This window comes from Vipera berus (assembly GCF_964194415.1).
Source record: "Vipera berus genome assembly, chromosome: 12".
NCBI classification, from domain to species: Eukaryota; Metazoa; Chordata; class Lepidosauria; order Squamata; family Viperidae; genus Vipera; species Vipera berus.
Window position 1 is genome coordinate 16,662,691 of NC_138215.1, and position 25,734 is coordinate 16,688,424.

Below are 25,734 nucleotides of genomic sequence, written 5' to 3' on the forward strand. Positions count from 1 at the left end.
CCACCTTGCAAGGATAACAATCTATGTTAGTTTAAAGAATAACATTGCTCACTTTCTGAATGCAAGGGGAAGATCTGTTTTGCATTAGGGTTATGACAGCTAAGAACTAAGTCCTGAATCAGCTAAACTTCTTCATAGAAGCATCCCTGATTTTAAGCAGCAATTACTTACCTAAAATCCTAAAGTTAGATAACTGATTATCATGAGCTTGCCCTTAACCCTGAATGACATAATTTGCAATACACTGACTTTCACATCCTGCTAATGTTGCTTCGGTTATTCTTGTGCATCCTAAAAATGTAATCCTGGAAGGAGTTTTCTTGAGAACAGGCCAGACCTAGGAAAACAAGTCCATTTTCTTAGCAAGCCCAGAGGATGGGGTGAGAAACTTGTCCGTGTGTGATATGAGTGCCAGCCGTTTTGATGCTGTGCAAGGAAGGAAAATGGGGTTGGCAGTGGAGATAACCTCTCCGTGCCCCAGTTCCCACCCCGATCTCTGCATTATGCTGGAATTGAAAAAAATGTGCTGCATTTTTCTTGCGAACACGTTTGGGTGAATTCGCAAGCACAGAGAGATGACGCCTCTGTAAGAAACCTGTGACTACGATGGTTGGAGAAGGGCGGGATATAAATGGAATTAAAATTAAATAAAATAAATAAAATAAAATACGTTTTAGGGTGCTGGCTGCATTCCTCCACCCCGTGCCCTTTTTATGGCCATCTATATTCGGCATTGCTCTCTTTTCAAGTCTCTAGGACTTTTCTAGCTCAGAGTCTCCCCCCACCCCCTTTTAAAAGCTATCCATAGTCATAAACAATGCAGAGAGACAGCGAAGCCGGTTGCCAAGTTTAAAGCAAAGAGATGATGCTAGCAGAATTGTGAAGCTTTGCATTTTTTGCCATCTTCTAGGGCTTGCGCCAGCAGCTGGAAGCTTTCCAGGGGAAAAAAAGATTTTTGGGGGGGCGTGGGCGGGGCCAGGAGAGAGCACCAAGCCGACAGTGTGATCTTTCTGTCTCTCTCTCGCTCTCTCTGTGGCTGCTGCTCTGCTACAGCTGTTGCTGGAGGGGTGGCTGACTGTAGCCACCTCCCTGCACTGCTGCTAGCTAAGCCCCGGCACTGCTCGCCTCTCTCGCTGCTGAAGAGAGACGTTCCTTGGGCTGGCTGGTGGCGACAGCCCCTCCTGCATGCAGCCTAGACTCCCATGGGCAGGTTTGCTCTCCACCTCTCTCCTCTAAACGAAGATGTGGTTGTGTTGCATGGCCGAGTGACGTCTATGGCACACGGTAAGCATCAGCAGCTTGATCACATGCTGGCCCAGTCAGTAGTGCAGACGGGATAGGAAGAAGGTGGAAGGTAGAAGCAGCTCTGTTTACAGGCCATGTGGTACTTTTGCTCCGGCTGGATGTGAGACGTCGCTGCCTGCAGAAGCGTCCCCCGGTCGGGCTGGGTGGGGAGCTCCCCGACACCTGTGTGGGTCTGTGTGGCTTTCATTCTCCCCCTTTCCTGTTTGAGCAGAGTTTCCAGACTCCGAGGGAACAGGGGCCGCAAGCAGGATGCTCTTCCCCGCTTCTGTCCAGGAGTCTCCGCGTGGTCTGCCCGACACCAGCGACCTGTGCCTTGGATTGCAGTCCCTCAGCCTGCCAGGGTGGGATAGGCCGTGGAGCACCCAGGATGCAGACGCTGCAGCCCAGTCAAGCACGCAGTCTGGTAAGGGAATCTGCTGACGCACAGCAACAGTTGCTGGATTGCCTTCTGCAGCTCTGTCATCAGTAGCCAGTCTTGGTGAAAAAGAGCAGATCCCTAGCACCTTCCTTCCTTCCTTCCTTCCTTCCTTCCTTCCTTCCTTCCTTCCTTCCTTCCTTCCTTCCTTCCTCCCTCCCTCCCTCCCTCCCTCCCTCCCCCATACCAAGTCATAACTTTTTAAGTTTGAAGCAGTACAGAGAAAATACTGGTTTATATTTATATGTATATATATAGGGAGTTTTTCCCCAAACACATTTGTGGGGACAGATCTGCAGGCACATGGGTTGGTATGCAGACTGGTTGTAACAGAGATGATGGAAAGGAGTTGGCGTTTGTTTATCTGCTCCTTAACTCCCAAATGATCCCAGGCTAATTTAGACCAGTTAACCCCTGATGCAAGAGTGGTTGCGTGTGTTCAGACTGGAGATATTTTCAGTTGCTTACGAGATGCTCCAGAGCCAAACATTCAAGAGATGTGACAGTGTTTCTTAGATCTGGGGTTAGGACTCTTCTTTTTGTGAGCTGTTTATTATTATTATTTTATGTACTTGTACTTTTCATCTTAGAGAAGATGGTGCTCGGTTTTTCCTTAAACTTAAGCTGTCCCTAAAATATGGGAAGCTTGCACCTGTTCCATCCAGGGTTGACTTCCCACATTTGCTAATGCGATGCTCCAGGAAGATGAGCAGCCTCCCGCAAGCTCAGATTGGCCAAAAGAGAGCACTCCACAAAGGACAGTGACGAGGCACCTATTGTGGGGAAGACATTAAAACTGGATTTTCCAGGATCAGTGATAAAAAGGTTTGAAACCTATAGAATTGTGGCAGGACCTCCCCGCATATATAGTGGTAGGATTTTTAGAGGAGTGGCCAGGCCATTACAAGTCTTGATGGTGTCCACATAAAAAATTCAAGTAGGTTTTGCATGACTTCGGAGGAGGTAAGTAAAAAGGCCCACTTGTCCGCCTCCTAGGATACTGAAGTTCCTCGGTGTCCATCCGTTGTAACTGGACTAAGATCCGGCTGTTTTATGCTGCCATTTTTACCAGGCTATCTAGAATTGTAGCTATGGGCAGCTCAAAAGCCAGCGAGGCAAAACCACACCTAGTTGTACTCCCTCGTTGCCATTGCTGGCATTAGCAGTCTGCAATTGGCAAATTGAACTGCAGCCTTTCATCAGATAGCTTCAGTTTGTGACTGGTGATGCTCTAAATGACCCTGGCTGTCTATAGAAGGCCTTATCAAGGGCTGTGCCTGGCCATTCTTGGTACCTTTTGGTTGTTTCAGAAGTCTGGACCTCCTGGTTGTAACCTTTAACTCCTGGTCTTGCGGTAGGGTCTGCTGGTCGCAGGCTGGCTCTTTCTGCAGACATTTTGAGGTGGGGCAAAGCGGGAATTTGCCCAACCGTAGGAATGTGTACAACAATAGAGGTGTTGCTTTTTGAGCGGAAAAAGTCAGTGGTGTTTGGTCAGTTAGCAGGCTCAAAATGGGGGCTTCTCCCTGCCCTTAACACCCTGTCCCATGTGGGTCAAAGAGTTTTTACAGTAGGGATTGGAAAAACGGCTCCTAAACAGCATACAGAAGGTTTGGAAGAAGAGGAAGAATTCCCAACTCTCTCTGGGAGGTTCAAAATAATTTTCTCAGATTTCTTGTCAACCGTCATTTGGGCCCAAATTATAAAAGCACATAGCTTCGGTGCCGGGTGAGCAGGACTCCAATTTATCAAATTGTCATTTTGTCTTTGAAGAGAACTGCTCTGACATCAAATGGACAAATTCCACAGCTCCAGCTGCTGGAAAATTAAATTTCATTTACTGGTCTAAAGGCGTTCATTGTCTGAGACTGTATTCCAGAGGCATAATTGCGTTGCAGAAACATTTGAATGTTCTCTTTCTATTCCTTTGGCGTTTGAATTGTATTCTTCCAGCACCATGGCGTGATCTGTATAGTGACCCCGATACTAAATATACTTCCGTGTGAAGAATTATTAGGCACAGTGAATTAATCCTTCACCGTCCCATTTTTAGCTCAACCCAAGACTAACATCCTACTCGGTTTAAGAGAAACTAGATAGAGTACTGGCTTCAGAGTAGCTCCAGATTTCTATGTCATGCTCTTTAAAAACCATACGGGGTCCGTGGCAAACTCGGAGTCTGAGTTTGTATTTGTTCATCCAACTTTATGCTGCATCGTAAGACTGCAGCTTTCATAGAAAACTCACCCTGATGAGAAAAAAGTGGGGCTAAGACACGAAAAGTGCCTGAACAGGATCTGGGAACAAGAGAAATTAAATTCCGAATCCAAGAATTACACTAGTGTGCCAGTTTCTAACCCTGCGTAGATCCCTGTTTACTCTTTTCTCCAGCCCCACCCCCTGTACAATGACTTTGCAACGTCGTTGGAGGGGATGCAGATGCAATATTTAGGGGGAACTATCTTCCATGGGGAAGAGAGGCTGAACCAGGCTCAGGAGCAAATGCTCAGAGGAAAGAAGGGCGGGGGGTCCTCCTGTGCATTGTTGGGCAAAGGGAGAATTCTCCTTTGAGAAGGAGACAAAAGCCAGGGATGCTGTGTCTGGAGTTAGGTTTCAGCAGGCAGCTCCCTGGCTGGGTTTTGATGCAGCAGCTGGCAGAGTGTCTGGCACAAGAACTGCAGCGCTGCCTGGCTTTGTCGAGATCCCAGCCTGTGGGGTTGGGATGGGCGACCCTGCCAAGGAGGAAGCAGCATCCTTGGTCTCTCTCGGCACTTGGAAAAGCTTCTACAATGACTCAGCTGTACCAAGCCTAAGGGAGTTGGCTGGGAAGTGCAAAAAGTTTGCAACCGGGCTAAAAATATGATTGCTGATTTGCACTCTCCGAGTGCCGGGGTTTGACTTCGGATCCAGACTGGCTGTTGCGACTCTTCTAGATCCGAATGCCTCTCTTGGGTGGGGCTAGCAGGGATTTAAAGACGGAGCTCGGGGGTGGGGGGGTGTTAAAATCGGGGCGTGCAGACTTGCTGTTTCTCTTGAAGCACTGAAGGCCAGTTGGAGGACCCTGGTAGATACCCTGTGGCAGCCTGGCCAAGAGCCCCTTCCCCTTTACACTCTGCGGAAAAGTTGCCCAAAGCAGGCAGCCTGGCAGTCCACCTGCCACGGGAGGCTGTAACCTCGGGAGCAGTTTGCAGATGTCACCAATTTTCTTTGCCGCTGGCTGTAGAAGGTCAAAGGTGGAGACTGATGGAGCAGATAAGAGCCCCCCCCTCCACCCTTTGGTCTAGTATGAAGGCACCTGGCTATAAGCCGGGAGACTTGAGTTCTAGTTCAGCCTTAGGCATGAAGCGAGCTGGGTGACTTTGGGCCAGTCCCTCCCTCTCAGCTAAACCCACCTCCGAGGGTTGTTTTGGGAAAAATAGGAGGAAGAAGCATTAGATAGATACGTTAGCCCTCTTGAGTTACTTATTTAAAAAAGGCAGGATATAAATGAACAATATCATCTCCTGGTTTTACTGCATTGGAAATAACGTCAGGTTTGGCCGTTCTTATTTTAGTTCGGTCATCCACTTCCCAGTTCAAAGATTTCTTAAGGATATTGCAAACAGTTGTTCCCAATTTTGTGTTTCCAGTCTGTCTCCTCTGCCCCACGGCAATCTCACATCCAGCCAGAAATGTTTAGGCTGAGAAATAATTTCAGATGGAACAACTACTTTAGGTCAGTGTCAACATATCATAGATGTGTAAAAGCAGATGCTCTTTTGGGGGGTATATGTTTTTATGTTTCTATATAGGTAATCCTTGTCTCCTGATTCAGTTTGGGCTGGAATTTGGGTCTCTGAGTGGTTGCAGTTGTGTGGTTGCAGTCACGGGACCCGATTATTTTTATTTTCACTGCGGTTGTTAAGCAAATCATGAAGTGACTCCTGATTATGCTGCTGACCTTACTTGATAAAAGCTGGGATGGCCGCAAATGGTGACCCGGGGACACAACGTCCACCATAAATATATGCCGGTTGCCAAGTGCTCAAATTTTGATCACATGACTGTCGGGATACTGCAAGTCGTAAGAGTAAGGACCTCATAAGTCATATTTTTCAGTGCCATTTTCAAATGGTTGCTAGATTATAAGTCAAGAACTACCTGCAGTTGATATGTTCATCTCTATCTCTTATCTATATATCCATCTATCTATCTATCTCATCTATCTAGTTCTATCTATCTCTATTACCTCCATCCATACTCTCTCCCATCCATCCATCCATCCATCTATCTATCTATCTATCTATCTATCTATCTATCTATCTATCTATCTATCTATCTATCTATCTATCTATCTGGCACAGGCTTATTTTTTAAAAAAACAAAAAAACTTGAGAGACTGATAAAGAGCAATTCTCGTCTGTCAAAATGATTATTTTTAACTTAACTTGATTCAGACCTCTTTATGCTGCCTTTTCAAAGCCACATTTCTCCCAAAGTGACTTGTGGTGAAGACAAAAACAATTTTGAGTGCTCCTACGCTTAAAATTATCCTTTGCTTTCTAGTAAGGGGAAAGCCCCTTTTGGGCAGTCTGTTGTTTGGAGTGCAGGGCTCTCGCAAAGGGTCTGGGGAGGTTAATCGTTATCAGCGGGGATCCCTTTAAGTTCGTTACTGGGTTTAAGAGACTTAGAAAAACCTGTGCAGTTCTGCGAATTCTGAATTTCTGCCGTTGGTTACCCTACATTTTCCGTTTGTTTTTTTCCTTTGTACTGCCAGATTTATTCCACGGAGGAGAGCTGAGTCACGAGTGTTAATATATGTTGGCCTTGGGAGTGGCAGATAGACAAAGCAACAGAAATAAATCAGGAGATAAAAGACCTGCTTAATTTTATTCCTAGCAGAGGCTATTCCACAAAGTGAGCCTAACGTCTTTGGAAAATTTCTGTTAAGAGGATTCTTTCGTGTTTCTACGCAGGTTTATTCTGAAGATGCCCTGACTGATATTTTAAAGATTGATTTAAAGGGTCTTCCTAAAGCACTGGCTGCTAAGGCTGAACTCCTGATTCATCTTTGTTTGCTTTGTGTGGCTGGTCTTGGATGATATGGAATTGTTTGCTTTCTGCACCGTGAAGTAATTTTTGCCGAATTAATTGTAAACTGCACTTGCCCTTTGAAAGAAAAAGAAAAAAAAAACTTTCTTAGGGTGCCTTTAGAGTGGAGACTGAAGGAATGAAAAGGTGATTTCAACGCTGTTGGAGTTTGCTGTGTTGACAGGGGGGATATACGTCAGCTTTCAAGAGCTACCTATCTTAACTCCGGTAGAAAGTTCTTTTTTTAACCTGTCTGGATTCATTTAGCTCTTCTGTGGCTGTGCATTTGTGCTACAGGTGCTTGAGAATTACTTGACTGCTTGGAGAACCTTTGATTTCAAAGTGGCTGAATGCAATAAGAAGAATCAGGAAAGACTGTTTCCCTAGGATCAAACTCTTCGGTTTGTACACCTAAAAGAACGGTATTAAGCGATCACCTGCTCAAACAAATAAGCTGCTTGTTTTAGAGCTGCTGTGTTGGGCACTGGCATCCTAGCAATCCTTCCCTGAAGTCTACACAACACAACTTGGAAAGATGTAGAATGTACCTGGTGCTTCAGAATTGAAAGAATTTTGGGGAAACAAATTTGAATTCTTGGTATCTTTTTGCATTAGGATGGACCCACATAATACACAAACCACGGTTACAGGAAAGAAATAGCCACATTTGTATTGGAAAAGATCTGAGTAATTTTAATCTGGAATGAGGTAGGGGGTTTGCCAGAAAGCAGAGTTAGACTGCTGTTTAATTTCCCCCCTTCCAAAGGTTTAGATGCAAGTTTTAAATCTTCTGATTGCATTAGATTGCTTTTTTATTACCTTGTGGTTTTAAGACTATAGTTCTTTTTACAGACTTTACCTTATTATTTTGTTATTGCTAAATGTCCTAGAAACGTAACGTAAGGGCACTGTAAAATGTTACTGTACAACTAACATAATGATGAGTTTCTGTTCCTAAAACTTAATTTGTCTTTTACCTTTTTCAATATTGGTGTATTTTGCTTTCTTTCGCAACTGGCAGTTGCGAATTAATTCAACAAAAAATATTAATTTACAGACAACATACCTTTTCAGTAAGAAATTAATGGGCTCGTATGTTAGTTCTGGTGCTCAAAATGAAGTGGTTGTGTGCTATAACAACTCCCTTGGGGCAAAAGTTTGCAGATTAATTGTATTCTGAAGATTCGCCGGTTTCAGGAGAACAGCAGAAATGGAGGCTACAGATTTATAATTAAAAAAAAAACTCTAAAAGCTATAATAATAATAAAGTTGGAAGGGACCTTAGAGGTCATCTAGTCCAACCCACTGCTCAGGCAGTAAACCCTATACCATTTCAGACAAATGGCTGTCCAGTCTCCTCTTAAAAACTTCCAGTGTTGGAGCATTCACAGCTTCTGGAGGCAGGTTATTCCACTGGTTAATTATTCTAACCATCAGGAAGTTTCTCCTTAGTTCCTGGTTGCTTCTCTCCTTGATTGGTTTCCATCCATTGCTTCTTGTCCTGCCTTCTGGTGCTTTGGAGAATTGCTTGACTCCCTTTTCTTTCTGGCACCCCCTGAGATATTGGAAGGCTGCTATCACGTCACCCCTCGTCCTTCTCTTCATTAAACTAGACATCCCCAATTCCAGCAACCGTTCCTTATATGTTTTAGCCTCCAGTCCCCCGATCATCTTTGTTGCCCTTCTCTGTACCCTTTCTAGAGTCTCAACATCTTTTTTACATCGTGGTGACCATAACTGGATGCAGTATTCCAAGAGTGGCCTTACCAAGGCATTGTAAAGTGGTATTGAACACTTCACGTGATCTTGATTCTATCCCTCTGTTCATGCAGCCTAGCACTGTGTTGGCTATTTTGGCAGCTGCAGCACACGGCTGGCTCCTATTGAAGTGAGTAAGTTAAGTAAAGTTGGGAGTGTTCCTTTCTATATTTGAGCAAACATTCGACCATCCTGAGCTCTGATCAGACAATTTTAAAATGTTGACAGTCTTACCTCACAGGCGTTTCCCCCCCCCCCCCAAAAGCGTGTTTTTTCCTTGAGGAAGAAGACAATTTCGCTTCTCATCCAAGAGGCTTCATCAGTTCTGGCAGGAGGGTGAGGGTGATGGAAGGGTTAGTTCTGATAAGATGGGGAGGTTGCAAGGATCCCATTTATTTGCAGTCATCTGGTTGTTAACACTCGCCCTAAGAGTGAGACCACTTGAGGATTTATCTGTGTCCTCAGGGGTCACCTGTATCAGAATGCAAAGGGAGAGGGTGGAAACTTTTTGGAACTGTGTTGTAGACACAAGGACTGTGTTGTGGACAGGAGATGGGTGGTATCCCTCCCCCTCTGTTGAGAGAAGGCTGCTCAATGTTAAGGCTTCTTTTACTGCTCTTTCAAACCAAGGGTCCTCCTCTCTGTTCATACCCAGAATGCAGACTATCCTTGTCTTTCAAAATGCAGATGGACTGCTCAATCTTGTCCTGATTGTACTACCTGTTTGTGAAGTGGTTTTGTTTCCCCGCACAGATCTGCCCATGTCTCATTGCATTGTATTGTGTACATTCATTGCATTGTATTGTGTACATTCATTGCATTGTATTGTACATAAAACTGTGACCTGGATGACTGAGAATCTCCACAGACATTTAGTCTATATTAATTCATATGCTTAACATTTATCCTTATTCAGCAAACCGAGTCAAATTGTTATTTATTTGTACAACACAACAAATCCTAAGATTAGATTAGTATGTGATCTAGGTTTTGGGTTGTTGTTGGGTTGTGTTTTTTTACTTTTGGTTCCTCTTCTTTTGGCTTTTATGTTAAAAAATAAAATAAAATAACCCATAAGTAGCCAGAAGAGCTTTCTTAATGTGGGTCAAGATCGCAGCCCTTTGTTGTTGTCTGTTTGCCAACCTTACTGGAATATAGTTTCCTTTCATTAACTCTTCCAACTTAACTGGTAGTTGAAAATCAATAACCTAGTTTCCTGAAAACTAGAACCAGGGCATGCAAAAAAACAACAAAAAGGGGGGGGGAGTGATGTACGCTTCCCCTTTTCCAAACAGAGAAATTCCTGGATGTACAGATAATCCTTGATTTACGACCCCAGTTGAATCCAAAATTTCTGTGGATAAGCCAGACGTTTTTTAAATGAGCTTTGCAACCTTTTTGCCACATTGGTTAAGTCAACCGCTGCAGTTGTTAAATTAGTAACACGGTTGTTAAGTGAATCTGGCTTCCCCATTGACTTTGCTTGTCAGAAGGTCACAAAAGGGAATCGTCACACACACACACACACACACACACACACACAAACACTGCTACAACTGTCATAAATACATGCCAGTTACCAAAAGTCCTAGTTTTGAACACGTGTCCACGAGGATGCTGCAAAGGTCGTAAGTGTGAAAAACATACGTCATTTTTTTTTCCAGTGTCGTAACTTCAAACATTCACTGTTGTAAGTCGAGGACATATAGCTCACAGTCTAATTACTTGGCGTCACGCTTCTCCTAGCTGTATCCCTTGGATGGTCTCCTTATAGAAGGACTATATAAGCACCAAAGACCCCTCATAGAAGCACTCCTGCCTTGAGCAAGGGGTTGGACTAGATGATCTCCAAGGCCCCTTCCAGCTCAGTGCATCTACTTCCCCATGAATGTAGCCTGCAGGTTTTGGCTAACAAAAGGGTGTACCCCTTCCTAGCTTAGATCTCGAAGCACAACAGCCTGTTTCATTAACATCTAAAAATAAACAAAGTGCTAATATATCAGTTGCACAGTAACTTGTCTCAGAAGACTTACCCCAAAGCCCTCTCGGCGCTGGGCGTTCTAGCAATCTTTGCAAGTCTCCTGGGGTCCCATCTGTTTACAGCGAGACACGGTTGGCTCTATCTGACCTCCATACCTGAAAGAAAATATTTATTTTATTTATTTTGAACGTTATTCCCTGGGGTCAGATGAGTTTTGTTTGCTACGGTGATCTTAGGAGGCTTCAGAAATTGGCAGTCTTGAAATAGGGGCAGTCCTCGGCTTGAATTTTTTTTGTTGCTCAGCGAAATGTTTGCTAAGTGAGTTTTGCCTCGTTTTACGACCTTTCTTGCCACCGTTGTTAAGGGAATCACTGCTTTTGTTAAGCTGGTCAACGTGGTTGTTCATTGAGCCTGGCTTTCCCCCGTTGACTTTGCTTGTCAGGAAGTCGCAAAAGGGTGATCACATGACCCCGGGAACATTGCAACCGTCGTAAATGTGAGTCAGTTGCCAGTTGTCTGAATTTTGATCACGGGATTGCTGCAAGGGTCATAACTGTGAAAAGTGGTCCTAAATCACGTTTTTCAGTGCCATTGTAACTTCAAATGCTCCCTAAAGTCGAAGACTGCCTGTACTGGAAATTAACTCTCATAGCATCAGGCAAGAAGAGTCACAGTTGACCGCCTTAATCCATTATTTGATTCCAGAATTGCCTTGTTTATTTCACGTTCTGAGATAACTCAGGAATTGTACAAACAGCCCCTCGAGTCTGCTCGGATCATCTTATCTGTTGTCAGCCAAGATCAAGTTCTTAAGCTGGATGTTTATGAAGATGGTCACAAGTACGAGAAACACCAGTCTGAAATCATGAGGGCTAGAAACTGTCCTTTTAAAGATGAAATTTAAACCCTTTGACTCTATAGATTAGTGTGACGTCTCCTCTCTCCTTTAGCCCAACATAGTGCAAGGATTATTTGTGCATTACTTTTGCCTGGAAGCCTTTTTTGTCTCAATGCAACACGCCTGTGTCAACCTCTTTGTTAGAGAAACATGGACGGGTAATGCCAGTCTTTTTAGCAGTGAGTGAGTGTGTGTGTGTGTGTGTGTGTTTCAAACAAAGCTGCACAAGCTTCTGGCTGTGATGCACAGCCTTTAGTGTATGTCTGGTGATTGGTCCATGTGATTGTAGAAAAGACAGTGGTGTGTGTAGGAGGGAATGTGTGAGATTTCTTTTCCCCAAGAGTGGGCGGGCCGGCTGGAAAAGAGATTTTATCCCTCAGCTTCGAAAGATTTTCTAGCTGAAGTCGCATAATTCAGGATGGTGGCTTGTGAGTTGCAGCACTACAGGTGACTGCTGAAACCAGGGGTTTGCAGTAACTAGGTTTAGACTAACAAATGAGGAAATGTAGGATACCAATGTCAGGACAGACAGTGGATGGAGGTGCATTTAGATATCCTGGTGTTATCAAGACACATGCAGGTATTTCTCAACTTACGGCCACAATTGAGCGCAAAATTTCCATTGCTAAGCAAGGCAATTATAAAGTGAGTTCTGCCCCATTCTACAATATTTTTTGCTACGGTTGTTAAGCAAGTCACGCGGTCAGTAAGCGAACCTGGCTTCCCCATTGACTTGGCTTGTTGGAAGTCAGCCGGGAAGATTACAGACAGCGATCATGTGATCCTGGGACAGTGGAACCGTCATAAGTACACGTCAGTTGCCAAGTGTGTGAATTTTGATCATATAGCCATGGGGATGCTGCAACGGTCACAAGAATGAAAAACAGCCATCAATCACTCTTTTCAATGTCATAACTTTGGCCATTAAACAGTCGTAAAGTCGAGGACTATCTGTATATCCTTGTTTGCCTTTTTTTAGCACTTTCAGAACCGGCTTAAGAGGGCAGCTGCTGATTAAATTCGACCAGCCAAAATAGAGGCAAATTAAAGGCAAATGAAAGTCAGGGGTTTTTTTTGTTGTTTTTTTAAATCTCTCCAAGAATGGTGATGGGACCTGTGAGTTTGTTTAGAGGCGAGTCACCCACATTGCTGACGGGAATTCTGGGAAAACACTGGTGTAAATTAATTTAAATATTGGAAGCTTGTCCTGCTTCCCACTACAGGTGGATGCAGAGCCGTAATCTTCCTTTTGATTTTTGCTTTTTTCGCGCCCAAAGAGAGCCGAGTTTGGAGGAAGACGCCTGGTGTCGTGTGCCGCTCTAGGAAAGTATTTGTTCACCACCTTTTCTGTCCTGCTTTGCAGTTCTCAACATGCTGAGCAATCCTTTTGGGAAGCCGTCGCTGGGCTTCCTGCCCCTCGATCCCATCGGCTCGGAGCTGAGCGAGAATCTTCCAACTCCGACCTTGAGGGCCTCCCGCTTGGAGAGCAGTCGATCCCTTCTGTATTCGCGTTCCAGCAGTCCCTCTGACTCCGACACTAGTGGATTTAGCTCTGGATCCGACCATCTTTCAGATCTGATCGTAAGAAGCTTCTCTCTCTCTCTTTCTCTTTCTCTCTTTCTCTCTCTCTCTCTCTCTCTCTCCCCCTCCCCCCCTCTCTCAACACACACACACACACACACACACACACACACACACACACACACATACTCTGCACAAAACCATGTGAGCCACATGCCACATTTTAAACTAATTGAAGGTTTAATTTAGTGGGAGTTTTAATTTTTGCAGTGCTATGAGGCTGGGCGTGTTGCCTTTCCAGTTTCTTTCCAAATGTGAATTTTTTCTTCTTCTCTTCACGGTGCCTCTGATGAACATCTTTTTGCAGTCAAGTCTCCGTATCTCACCACCTCTGCCATTCCTGCCTCTCGGAGGCATCACCAGAGATTCCTTGAATGGAGCAGGGTCTCACCTGGATCAAGAGCAGGCTACCTTGGCTGCCATCACCTCCTCCACCCCAGCCGCCTTGTCCAAGCAGTGGCCTGGGGCCTCTTCCTGGCCATCCTGGAACATCACGGACTCTCCAGAAGATCCCTTCAGCATAGAAAGAGAAGCCAGACTCCACAAGCAAGCCGCAGGTGAGCCGGGCCTGGGCTGCATGGGGGTGACCAGGGAGGCGAGATAAGAATTCCACCACTGTCTCCACCTCCTAGATCAGGGCTCTTCCAACTTGGCCCTTTGATGACTTGTGGACTTCAACTCCCAGAATTCCTCAGCCAGGCACGCGTGCGTGGCTGAGGAATTCTGGGAGTTGAAGTCCACAAGTCATCAAAGGGCCAAGTTGGAAGACCCTTGTCCTAGATGAAACTTTTCTCTGGCTTTTGTCTTCAGCCGTGAACGAGGCAACCTGCACTTGGAGTGGGCAGCTGCCACCTCGGAACTACAAAAATCCTGTTTACTCCTGCAAGGTGTTTTTAGGAGGTGTTCCCTGGGACATCACAGAAGGTGAGTTCCTGACTGTTCCTGCACTCCTTTCTCTTTTTAAAGGCCCTGTTCAGGCGTGGTGCGGAAGACATGCAACCGTAGTCTTAAAACCTTTGTGCTCTGGCTTTGCAAGATGAGGCAGGGGCCCAAATGTTTCGAAGTAGCCAGGAGGCCTCATGGGGTTTAGCATTCTCACTATTGAGGTCTCATGCTACAGTATTGCAGGCTTGGCCATTTTTAAAAAAAATGGAAGGTGCTTTCATATTTTTACATTTAATTTTGCAGGAGGGTCACTGAAAACCCTCGTGAATTAAGGCCCTAAAGCTTCAGCTACCCAGGAAGTCTGTTAAGGTCCAACAAAAGCCCATTTAGTGACGGCGATTGGGACCAGCAACTCCATCGCTAAGCAGCCCAGTCATAAAGTGAAAATCTTACAGTGCCAATTCCAGATAGGGTGGTGAAGCAAATCACCACAGCTCCTTCAGCACCATGTGATCACAACTTGTGATTTCCTGCTGGCTTCCCCAGTGACTTGTTGGAAGCTGGCTGTGAAGGGTGCAGGAGAGGAACACTTGATTGTGGGACACTGCAGCCATCTTAAATGCATGCCAGCTGCCAAGTGTCTGAATCTGCGATCCAAGTGACACCACAACGGTCAGTTTCAAGGATCGGTCCTAAGACTCATCTTGGCCATCGTAACTTGGAATGGCTGCTGAACGAGGGATCATTAAGCAAGGACTTACCTGTATTAGCTCTCCGCCATTACTGGGGCAAGGGGGTAGAAGCGGCCTCCCCCTATCCTACCTTGCGTATTGTCGCTTTCCCTCTAACAAAGCCTCTCGTTCTCTGCAGCGGGTCTGATCAGCACCTTCCGTGTGTTTGGCTCGCTGAGAGTGGAGTGGCCTGGTAAGGATAGCAAGCATCCCCGCTGCCCTCCCAAAGGTAATATGCCTAAAGGTAATACAGACATGGTAGGAATTCTTTTTATCCATGCTTCCTATAGACCACTGAGGGCTCCTGGGCATGAATGCATGCTGGTGACGGACAGGGAGAGTGCCACAGGCTGGTGGCCTTCTTCTGGTGCACAGGTGCTCCCTTTCACCCTCCTCCCCACCTTGGCGAGGGAAAACTGCACACCTGGGACTATTCAGGGCTGAGGACAGCAGGACCTTGGGGCAGGGGGAGGGACCCCGGGTGTCCCTTCACGTAATATGCACCAGGAGCATATTATCCTAGATGGGAAGGCACCTTGGAGGTCTCCTGATCCAGCTCCCAAGGAATATAGAACTGAGCTTGGAGAAAGAAGGAGAGGAGGATTCCGGAGGGTTGGGCTTGTAGGGGGGAAAAACAAAACCTACCTAGCAGTTCGAAAGCACATAAAAACAATGCAAGTAGAAAAATAGGGACCGCTACGGTGGGAAGGTAACAGCGTTCCGTGCGCCTTTGGCGTCTAGTCATGCCGGCCACATGACCACGGAGACGTCCTCGGACAAGCGCTGGCTCTTCGGCTTTGAAACGGAGATGAGCACCGGCCCCTAGAGTCGGAAACGACTAGCACGCATGTGCGGGGGAACCTTTACCTTTACCTTTTATGCCCCAAGAAGGAAGCGTGAAAAAGAAACTCAAGTGCCCTTGCCTTGATTTTGTTCAGTACAGCAATAACAATAGCACTTAAGACTTACATACCGCTTTACAGCCCTGTCTAAGCAGTTTACAGAGTCAGCCTGTTGTCCTCCCAACAATCTGGGTCCTCATTTTACTGACCTCAGAAGGATGGAAGGCTGAGTCGACCTGAAGCTGGTCTGGATCGAACACCTGGCAGCGGGCAGAATTGGCCCACAATATCTCATTCTCATCACTGGGCCACTACGGTTCATGGTATAGAATGGGACAGAGAGAAAGAAACTTGAACAGGCTTTCAGGGTTCCATTTTTTTAGACAGCCATCAAGAATATTCCTGGAATCCTGCTTCTTGACCTGCCTGCCTCAACCTGGAAAGCCTGTTCAGGTTTCTCTCTGTCCTGCCTCAACCCTGAACAAAGCCAAGGTGGGGTTATTGATGGCTTTCCCACGCTTCTCTCCATCACAAGGCTGTGTGATCTTTTCGGCAGCTCCCTTCTTGCTAGTTATACCTTCCTTCTACATTGCTTGAGAAAGCCTCCTGTTCAGAGCAGGAATCCCAGGGCCATTCCAGAAAAAACAGCAGCCCAGTCTTGATTTGCAAACCTCCAGTGATGCATCCAGGACAGTTCCATTCGTAAATACCTCTGTTGGTCCAGAGGCTGGCTCCCCCTGTGGCTTCCTGTCCTATGCCTCAAGAGCTACAGAGAATAAATTGCACCGTCCTGCCTGGTGACAATATTTTATAGCATAGGCCAGTATTTCTCTACCTTGTCAGCATTAGAACTCAAGTCTCCTGGTTGCTACCCTGCTGCCTTTAACCGCTAGACCAGCGGTTCCCAGCCTTTTCTATCCCCTGCGCCCCTAGAACGCTTCTGATATCTATCGCACCCCTTGCAAAAGCTCGAAATAACGGCAACGAAGTATGCATATACACTATAATTTTGAAACTTCTAAAGCCAAGTTTTTTGCACCCCCTGGAATATCGTCTTGCGCGCCCAGGGGGTGCTAGCAACCCTTGCACTAGACTAAGTAGAATATCCTTGTTAATAGTGTGCTTCCTCCGATTATCAGAGGTGGGGAATTGTTAACCGCATATTCCCAAACTGGTTGGCTCTCTCCAATCCAACAAAGCAATTATCTTTGAAAGAGAAAAGGTGTGTCCTGTAGACTTAGGTTCTTTCCCACCCCCCACCCCCTTCTTACCGTAGGTTATGCCTACCTGGTGTTTGAATCTGAGAAGTCTGTGCGTGCCTTGCTCCAAAACTGCTCCCGGGATATGCTGAGTCCCAGCGGCCTGAGCGAGTATTACTTCAAGATGTCTAGCCGTAGAATGAGATGCAAGGAGGTGAGTGAACAGTGTGACCTCCTCTAGATGCAAATGAAACTAGCAGGTCAAAAACCCATTGTAAAGGGGTTGCACACAGACGTGAGTTCTCATTTTGTGGCTGCCTCATTTAACAAACATTCATGGTTACAACAGTGATGGAAAAAGTAACTTTGGCGCTGGCAGAGGTCAAGTGAAGCATTCGCAGCATTCAGGATTAGGTTTTGCAGCTCAAATGATGGACAGGGGAGGTGCTGGCTGGGGCATTCTGGGAATTGGAGTCCCAGAGTTAGCTCACGTTTGGTTTAAAGGGCGGCATAGCATTTGTGTGGATGGCTGGAACCGTGCTAACCATTGTGCCTGCAGGTGCAGGTGATCCCATGGGTCTTGGCAGACAGCAACTTCGTGCGCAGCCCAACTCAGAGACTGGACCCTGGCAAAACGGTCTTCGTGGGAGCCCTTCACGGGATGCTGAATGCAGAGGCCTTGGCAGGAATCCTCAACGACCTGTTTGGGGGAGTTGTGTATGCAGGTATTGATACAGACAAGCACAAGTATCCCATTGGTAAGTAGAGCCAGTCCTTGGCTGTCGGTGCCTTCGGTGGGGATGGTATCTGGGGCTTTTTGGAAGCAGCGGCGTCCCCCCCTAGGTAGTCGAGGGAAGAAGAGACTTAACTATCTTAGTTTCACGGTTCGACTGTGGTGAGTGTGGGTAGGAGAGTCGGGTTGTCTCGTGGTCATTTTAACTGAGCCGAGGCTGGGTGAGCTTGCTAAGAACCGTGCTGGTGCAGTGGTTAGAATATAGTATTGCAGGCTAACTCTGCCCACCGCCAGGAGTTCGATCCTGACCAGCTCAAGGTTGACTCTGCCTTCCATCCTTCCGAGGTAGGTAAAATGAGGACCCAGATTGTTGGGGGCAACAAGCTGACACTACAAAACTACTTAGTAGGGGCTGTAAAGCGCTATGAAGTAGTATATAAGTCTAAGGGCTATTGCTATTGCTATTCTCTAGTTGATCTTTGCCAATTCTTTGCAACGGGGCAGAATTAAAAATGGATTTTCCTCCCTCAATACATTTTGCACTGGACGACTTGAATATTTTTTAAAATCTTGTTTTAGTTCAGTTTGACTTGGCACATTTTTTTACCTATACATCTGTTATCTTCCTGAATTAATCCTTGGTTATTAAGAAGATCAAAATATATTTCAACGGGACCAAAAAAAGCCAGCTGAGAAGTGTGAAATTTTATTAATATTCAAGTTCCAATCTAAGTCTTCATCTGAGAGGTGCAATAAGGACATTTTGTGCAGAAATAAGCAACAGTTCAGTTCCGGAAAGAAACATTTTTCATATTGTCATCTGTCTAATCTGGGTTTAGACAGATATTGCTCAAAATTCACCCTTCCTTCTCCCGCCCCAGTAGGGCAGATCTTGTAATAAGTCATGTGCAGGCTGACTCATAAAGCTCTGTTATTGATCTGGCGCTCAATCTTATTGTACTAATAAGCTGGCTTTTTTTTTGCAGGATCTGGCCGTGTTACTTTTAACAACCAGCGTAGCTATCTGAAAGCAGTCAGTGCTGCGTTTGTGGAGATCAAAACAACAAAGTTTACAAAAAAGGTACTGAGCTTCCAATTCATAAGCTTTGCAGTGTGGAGACACTGAAACTTGTAGCATGGCAAAGAGAGTGTAAAGTCAGAGTAGAGATTCTGGTTGGAATAAAAGATTTATTGATTCAATTTCTATAGCCATCCACCTCAAAGGAGAGACTCTGGGTGTTGAAAAAAAAAATTAAAAATAGTTACAACCTAGAACAAAATTAATGCAAGACGCACGGAGGCAGTGTATACTAAAACTGCCGGGCTTTCCAAGTACCAAGACTAACAAAGAGAGTCAGCCAAAAGAATAAAAATGCTGAAATTGTAGATTTTGGGAACTGAACATCAGAACTGTTGTAAAGCCACAAAGGTTACTACTAAGCTGTATTTTCTTTCCCAGGATCCAGTCTGCAGAAATACCTGTCTTGAGTTACTACTTGAGCAAAGCTATGAGTATAGGAGGCACCAAAGAGTAGTTTATTTTCCTTATAGTTAATGAAACAAATCTGGCAAACTAGGTTTAAGTGGTGTTAAAAACCCCTGCTGTCCGGTAATGGAATAACTACACGGAGGCAATCCAGAAACACTTTTAAAAACTGCAGCTAATCTCCACTTGTTAATGAAGATTTTGCTTACCGACAATTGTTGCTGAAACTTTGTAGAATGGTATCCCACTTGATGGGGGGCAGGTAGGTGTAGTATGAAACATTAAAAGAAAAGGCCTTAATGTAAAAGGGGGAAAATGTTCTCCAAGCCTACAGGATGGGAGGAATGAAAAATCCCACCTATTTATGATACGGCCTTTCCTGTGTTACAATGTTATTCTTCCCCCTTCAGACAACCCTTGGGTCGTTCCAAAAATTAAGCTTTGCCCCTAACCATTAAAAGATTTTAAAACCATAGTTTCATGATAGAAATTTGGGGCTTTGGTTTATACTAACATTACCAAAACTGTCTTAAATAATTTGATTACATTTTACAAAGCAAGCACATAAAAATAACACAAAGAATAAAAAAAGAGAATAGGAATAGAAGTGTGGAAAAAATATAAAGAAGAGAGAAACACAGATATATACAAAGAATGATTTCCAACTACTTCTTCCAAGGATATTTATTTTATTTATTAATTGAATTTCTATACCGCCCTTCTCCCGAGTGCTTGCTTTTGATCCTTAGTTTAAGACTATAATAAAGTGTCCATTTTCCTCGAAAAAGGAGAATTTTTTGTTTAAAGTATTTACCTAGCAGGAGAGATACCATATAACACTCCAAAACTATAAATTCCAACCTTGATGGTTGATTTCACAGATCACAGCCTAAACCTGGCTTAGCTGACCTGGCTTAGTGAGAACTCTTTTGACGTGTTTTCTGAGCCTGGATAGCCAGTCAACGACACTAGGTTAATTCATTCTGGGTCCATAGAGGTTTTGTGTGTCATGCCATTTTGATAACCTGAATGTCACATGGCTGGCTCAGGAATTCTGGGAGTTGAAGTCCACGAGTCATAAAAGAGCCAAGGTTGCCTACCCCTGGGCTAAGTTTAAAATAGTTAACCCTGGGTTGCAGGTCATACTCTACTGTGTATGTGTCATAGGGAGACCTCTGCGAGGGGGTTAGTTATGGTTTTCCCCTTGCGGGAATCTTGCAGGTCCCTTGCCAAAGCAGCAGTGAAGCATCTGTTCATTTTGTTAAGTGAACCAACAAAGGACTGTGTCCCCTTTTCTCAACAATACTTGCATTCAGAGGGGCCAATGTCCTTTTCTCTGTGCAGGTTCAGATTGATCCATACCTGGAAGATGCCATGTGTCAGGTTTGCAGATCTCAGCCTGGTCCTTTCTTCTGTAGAGATCAGGTAATCACCCTTATTTTCTTCCTGGGTCTGAAAATCCAGTGAAAGATGCACCTTTTTATTGTTTTTATACTACGGTATATTGCAAGAGTGTTGTATTAGGTAGGGTGTGACACGTATCCCCTTTCAGCATAAAAGCAGGACGGGCCATTTCCTAAGTCTGTACAGAGTTCTTACATGCAAGTAGTCCTCAATTTATAATCGCTGCTCAAGGTTACACTGGAAAAAAAATGACTTACAACTTGGTCCTTGCACATACGACTGTTTGCAGCATCCTGGCGGTCACGTGATTGCAATCCGGGCGCTTGGCAACCAGCTCGCTTTTACAACGGTTGCTGGGCTCCAAGTTCAAGTGATTGCCATTTGCAAACCTTCCCCATGTCATGGGGAAGCCAGCAGGAAAACTTGCAAGTTGCATGATGCCTCTCTTAATGACCGCACCGCTTAATGATGAATTTTCCAGCCCCAACTGTGGTTATAACTTGAGGACTACTTGCAGGGGTGTAGAGGTGGAGAAAGCAACTGCCTTCCCCTTCCCGTGCTTTCAAGAAACCCGGTGAGAACTGCCAAATCTAGTCAGCAAAAACTCAGACCAGCAAAGTTGGCTTCTCGCCATGTCAAGGAAAATTTGCCATTTTGCAGCCTATGATAAGTCTAGTAGAAGCTGAACTAGAAGAGCCACATGGAAGATAAAATAATCCATTTTTTTTTATAATAAAGAAGAATATTTGTAGCTCAGGGTTGAAATGAGGGATCCTTGATGCCTCTGTGCTTGGTTGTTTTCTTGCAGACGTTTTATTACCCAAACAGCACTGATGATGTTACCTAGTTGGTGTAATGAAACGTCTGCAAGAAAATAACCAAGCTGAAAGAGGACCAACGACCTCTTCTGTGTGGGTAGATTCCTAACATCCATAGGGCCCCTTCCTATATGGAACCTCATAGCCATGTCCTTCCTACGAATCAACGCTAAAGTTGACCCAATAGATGCCGAGCAGTTGCACACCAGAAGGACTGCAGCTTAGAGCGAATATTCCCTTTTGCACCAAGCTGGTCTCAGATGTGACTCTGACCATCTCCATGTAGGCCCGAGAAAGGATCCTGATCCTGCCTAAAACCTCAGAAATCTACAGCTGGTCCCTGCTGACCCAATAGCCAGACTTTGGTATAAGGTGGCTTCAGACCTTCTCATGATCTTCTTGGTCCCACCTAGATGTGCTTCAAATACTTCTGTCGCTCTTGCTGGCACTGGAAACATTCCATGGAGATCCTACACCACCACCGTCCATTGATGCGTAACCAGAAGAATCGCGACGCCAGCTAGAGCTGTTGGCCGGGCAAAGCTCTTCCGTTGACTATAGGGAAGAGATGCCCACCGATCCTAGTTGGTGCCACACCCAGGCTGGGGGAAATGGCCGTCTGAAGGACTTAACGGGGAACCTTGCCTTCACGTTTGCACTTGCTGATCTTTCTTTGTTTCTGCACTAATGCACAATGACGTTTTGTTTCGTTTTGTTTTTGTCGGGGGTTTGTTTGGGGGGGTTTTGAGAGGGGAGGGCCCCTCGAAACAATTCTGCAGTTCCCAGACTTTGATTCCTTGGTTGCTGATGAGAAGCATCAAGGGACCATAGGTTGAGAAGGTATTGAATGCAGATGCCTTCAAATTTCTTATTTATCAAGGGCCCTTTTTTACATTTCTTGCAATACTGATGGTAGAATGCATAATAATGCAGTTCTCATTGGCTCCCCTTTGTTTGCAGTTGCCATACAGTGCCTTTCCATTCGTTTAACCTCCCCCCCCCTCCCCTTCCCCATCTGAACGGAATAAACTGGATGTTCAGCTGGTGTTTTTTTACTGTAACAACAAGGAGACTTTGTTCTTCACTTGAAACCAAAATCATATTTCATATTTTATGCTCCAGGATTTTTACCAGTTCCTTTTTACACTCTTGAAATGGTTTTTAAGCCGTTTGAGACGAGATTTTTTTCTTTCCTGGCAGCTTTTAACATCCTTGCAACTTATTTCTGGGAGCTGTTAGTTTAAAAAAAAAAAAAGAAAAAAGAAAAAAAAAAGGAGGGTGAAAAAAAATAAATCCCAGTTGTGAATGAATGGCAGTATTTACAACCCGAGAAAGGATAGGATATTTTGGATTTTGAAACTGGACCGGATAAATGGATCTTTGATCTGCTGTATATAGTTCGTTGCACTTAAAGTTGCACTTCAGGGGGGCTTGACGAAAGGTTTTTAATCACAAAAGTCACCAGACTTCAATTTTCTTTTTTATATCTGAGCGGAGGGAGGTAAGGGCTGCGCTGGGTCGGGCCAGCGAAGGTTTTACGAGGAGCCCTTTTCTGTTTTAAGAGGGACGGGAGGCCCCCTCGGGAGCAGCCCCACCGATTGTGCTGGGAGTTGAAGTTTTGATTTTGTTTTATTTTTTGGGTTCCCCCCCCCCTGTCTCTTGGAAAGCTGTGTGCCAAAGAACGGATGTTCTAAGTTCTCCCCTTTTTTTCCTGCTGAGCTCATGTTGCATATTCCAGCTGCTCTTTGTGGGGTTGTTGTGAAGCAGTATGTGAAGTCTCTACCTCATTGTAGCATATGCAGGCACGTCTGCATTCTCCTACAGTTGTGTGGAGTAAGCTGTGATGTAGTTCTTGGCACATAATAAAACACGTTGCAGCAGAACCTCTGGCTGGTGGTGGTTCTTGCAGGACGGGGGGAGGGCGGGTTGAAAGAGACTGGGGAAACTCAAAAGGCTACCGTCTGTGTACAGATAATCCTCGACTTTACGACCACACTTGAGCCCAATATGTCTGCCTCTGAGACGGTTTTGCCCCATTTTGCAACCTTCCTTGCCACGGTTGTTAAGTGAATCACTGCGGTTGTTAAGCTAGTAACGTGGTCGTTAAGCAGATCTGGCTTCCTCCTTGACTTGGCTTGTTTGAAGGTTGCAAAAGGCAACCATGTGACCTCCAGAACACGGCCACCGTCATAAATACGATTCAGTCAAACTCAGTCCAAGTGGCTGAATCTTGATCGTTTGGCCATGGGGATGCTGCAGCAGTTGTAAGTATGAAAAACGGTCGTAAGTCACCTTTTTTCAATGCTGTTGTAACTTCGGTCGCTAAACTGTTGTAAGTTGAGGACTACCTGTCTGTAGACCGCGAATGAGGAATTGGGAATGGAGGCTGGTTTTAAGGCCAAATCTCCAGAAAGGCCTGGCGTTTTCCAGGCTGTTCTTGGAGGTTTAAGGATGGGGAAGGAGGCAGGAGGCCTCCGATAAAATGACGTCCATTCCCAGCCTTAAACCCCCTACAGTCTCTATCTCCCCACCAAATTTGGTCTGGAAAACAATAATATTTTGTGTGTCTGTGATGGGAGAGTGTCAGTTTGTGTGGTGGTTAAAGGCATGAGTTCCCAGTCCAGTTGGGTGACCTTGGGCCAGTCATGGCCCCTCAGCCCTAGGAACGAGGCATGGGTAAACCACTTCTAAAATGTTGCCAAGAAAACTTCAAGGACTTGTCCAGAAACCAAGAATGACTGGAAGACACACAAGTATGCATTCTTGTGTTCGTGTGTACATGCTCCTAAATTGGAGGGGGCTGGTGCCAACTGTGGGCAACACAACCTCAACATTGCAGGGAGCTGTGCGCATCTACCCTACCCACGTTGTCTAACCTGGATTTGTGTGTGGGGTGTGTGTGTGTGTGCCAGCCAGTGTTTCTCAACCATGACCACTTTCAGATGTTTGGACTTAAATTCTCAGAAATTTCCCAGTCAGCAATCTATGCTGGTCTATACTGGTCTATGAACAATAGAGAGAAGGAAACAAACATCTGGATTGGTGAATACACAGGCCCAAAGATTTCCAACTTGGTTTCTTGGAACACCATAAAAAATAGTAGGAGTTTACCGTCGCCCTTGCATTGCTGGTACTAACAAAATTCAAAATGCATACACATGCCAGTTGTATTTTCAAATTGCTTTTTCCTGCATTCTGGCACAATTGGGAATGAATCCTGTTTTTCGTGGGATCATTTCATTTAAAAGCAGGTGGGGATGGTGCAAAGAACAGAGATGGGCCATTCAGGGGCTAAACTTAGAGCTAAAAAGAACTTTACAATCAAACAGACCAAGGACAGCTGCGTTTGCTGGCAGCAACGTGCAGATATTGGAGACTGGAATGGAGTTACCTTGAAGGTAAGTGGCTGGCACGTTCCACAGGAGCATCTGTGGAGGAACCTCGTATAACTTTGCACTTGGTACAAGATCAAACTTTGCAGTAACACAGTACTTGAAGCAGAATTTGGTTAAGAAACATGAAATATAAACAAATCCCACATTGGATCCGTTTGGCTTCTGTTACAGGTCTTTCATCTTTGTCCACAACTTACAACCTTAATTAGAATTCCTGTTTCTAAGCAGGGCGATTAAGTGACTCTTGCCCAATTTTATGACCTCTTTTGCCCTGATTAGTAAGCAAATCACGTCATTAAGCAAATCCGGCTTCCCCTTGACTGCTCGTCAAGCCAATTGAGAAGTTGCAAATAGCAAACACATGACTCTGGGACTGCAATTGTCCTGAATGTCGGTTGCCAAGCACACAAATCTTGATGCCGTGACTGGGAATTGTAAGTGCAAAGACTAGTTGTGTTACTTTTTTCAGTGCTGTTGTAACTCTGGTCATTAAACATGGTTATAAGTTGACCAGCTGTAGTAAGACAGGTCTGTTTTTCAGATTTTGTCAACGTGATGTGAAAACAAGTCAATGGATGTGAGTTGGGCAACCATTTTATACACACACACATATATATATGTAAATTTTTTGGATTGCTAACAAAGAATTAAAGGGAGACTTTGTTAGCAATCCAAAAAATTTACACAAATGTGAGCTGTCACTACTGTGACCACTGCCTGTGGATGGCTTTGGGTTAGGCTGAAACAGGAAATAAGATTTGTCCCATGTTTGGGGCTAGCAAGGTAATCTAAATACTTAACAAACCAATAGTCCAAGAATTCAGTGACTTCCCCAAAAGAGTATTTTCCTTGAGGTCTTCCCTGATCCAGATCACGTAGTTTCAAGACAGCCATGAAAACCTGGCTTCTGGAACGGTGTTATGAAAGCCCGCTGTTGTAATGTACTAATTACAGATGTTTTCCCCCTGGCATGGCCATATTGATGTTTTTCGTGCTTGTAAGCTGCCCAAAGTAGTGCAAAAATGTGGCCATAAAAAAAAAATCAAAATTGTAACTAAATAATTGATTCACCCATTAACAACCGTTCGTTTAGTGATCAAAATCACAACGGCACTGAAGAAAGTAACATGACCGTTTTCCACACTTAATGACCGTTGCAGCATTCCCCGGGGTCACGTGATCAGAATTCGGATGCTTGGCAACTGACTCGTATTTATGACGGTTGCAATGTCCTGG

The 25,734-nt window shown here is 44.9% G+C and overlaps 1 protein-coding gene across 2 annotated transcripts; it reads left to right on the forward strand.

Annotated features, from left to right (window-relative positions):
• Positions 1-1,141: 1,141 nt before the first annotated feature.
• Positions 1,142-21,818, forward strand: CPEB1 (cytoplasmic polyadenylation element binding protein 1). 2 transcript variants are annotated; one of them, XM_081337229.1, is made up of 11 exons: positions 1,142-1,284; positions 1,517-1,708; positions 12,788-13,005; positions 13,313-13,562; positions 13,816-13,929; positions 14,761-14,865; positions 16,740-16,876; positions 17,222-17,420; positions 18,382-18,476; positions 20,226-20,306; positions 21,517-21,818. In XM_081337229.1, exons 1-11 carry the CDS (start codon positions 1,203-1,205, stop codon positions 21,625-21,627), a joined length of 1,584 nt encoding a protein of 527 aa, XP_081193355.1. In that variant the 5' UTR covers positions 1,142-1,202; the 3' UTR covers positions 21,628-21,818. The 2 variants fall into 2 exon arrangements, with proteins under 2 accessions (XP_081193355.1, XP_081193356.1); XM_081337230.1 differs by lacking the exon at positions 1,142-1,284 and having other exon boundaries at positions 1,540-1,708; positions 14,761-14,850.
• Positions 21,819-25,734: the final 3,916 nt, after the last annotated feature.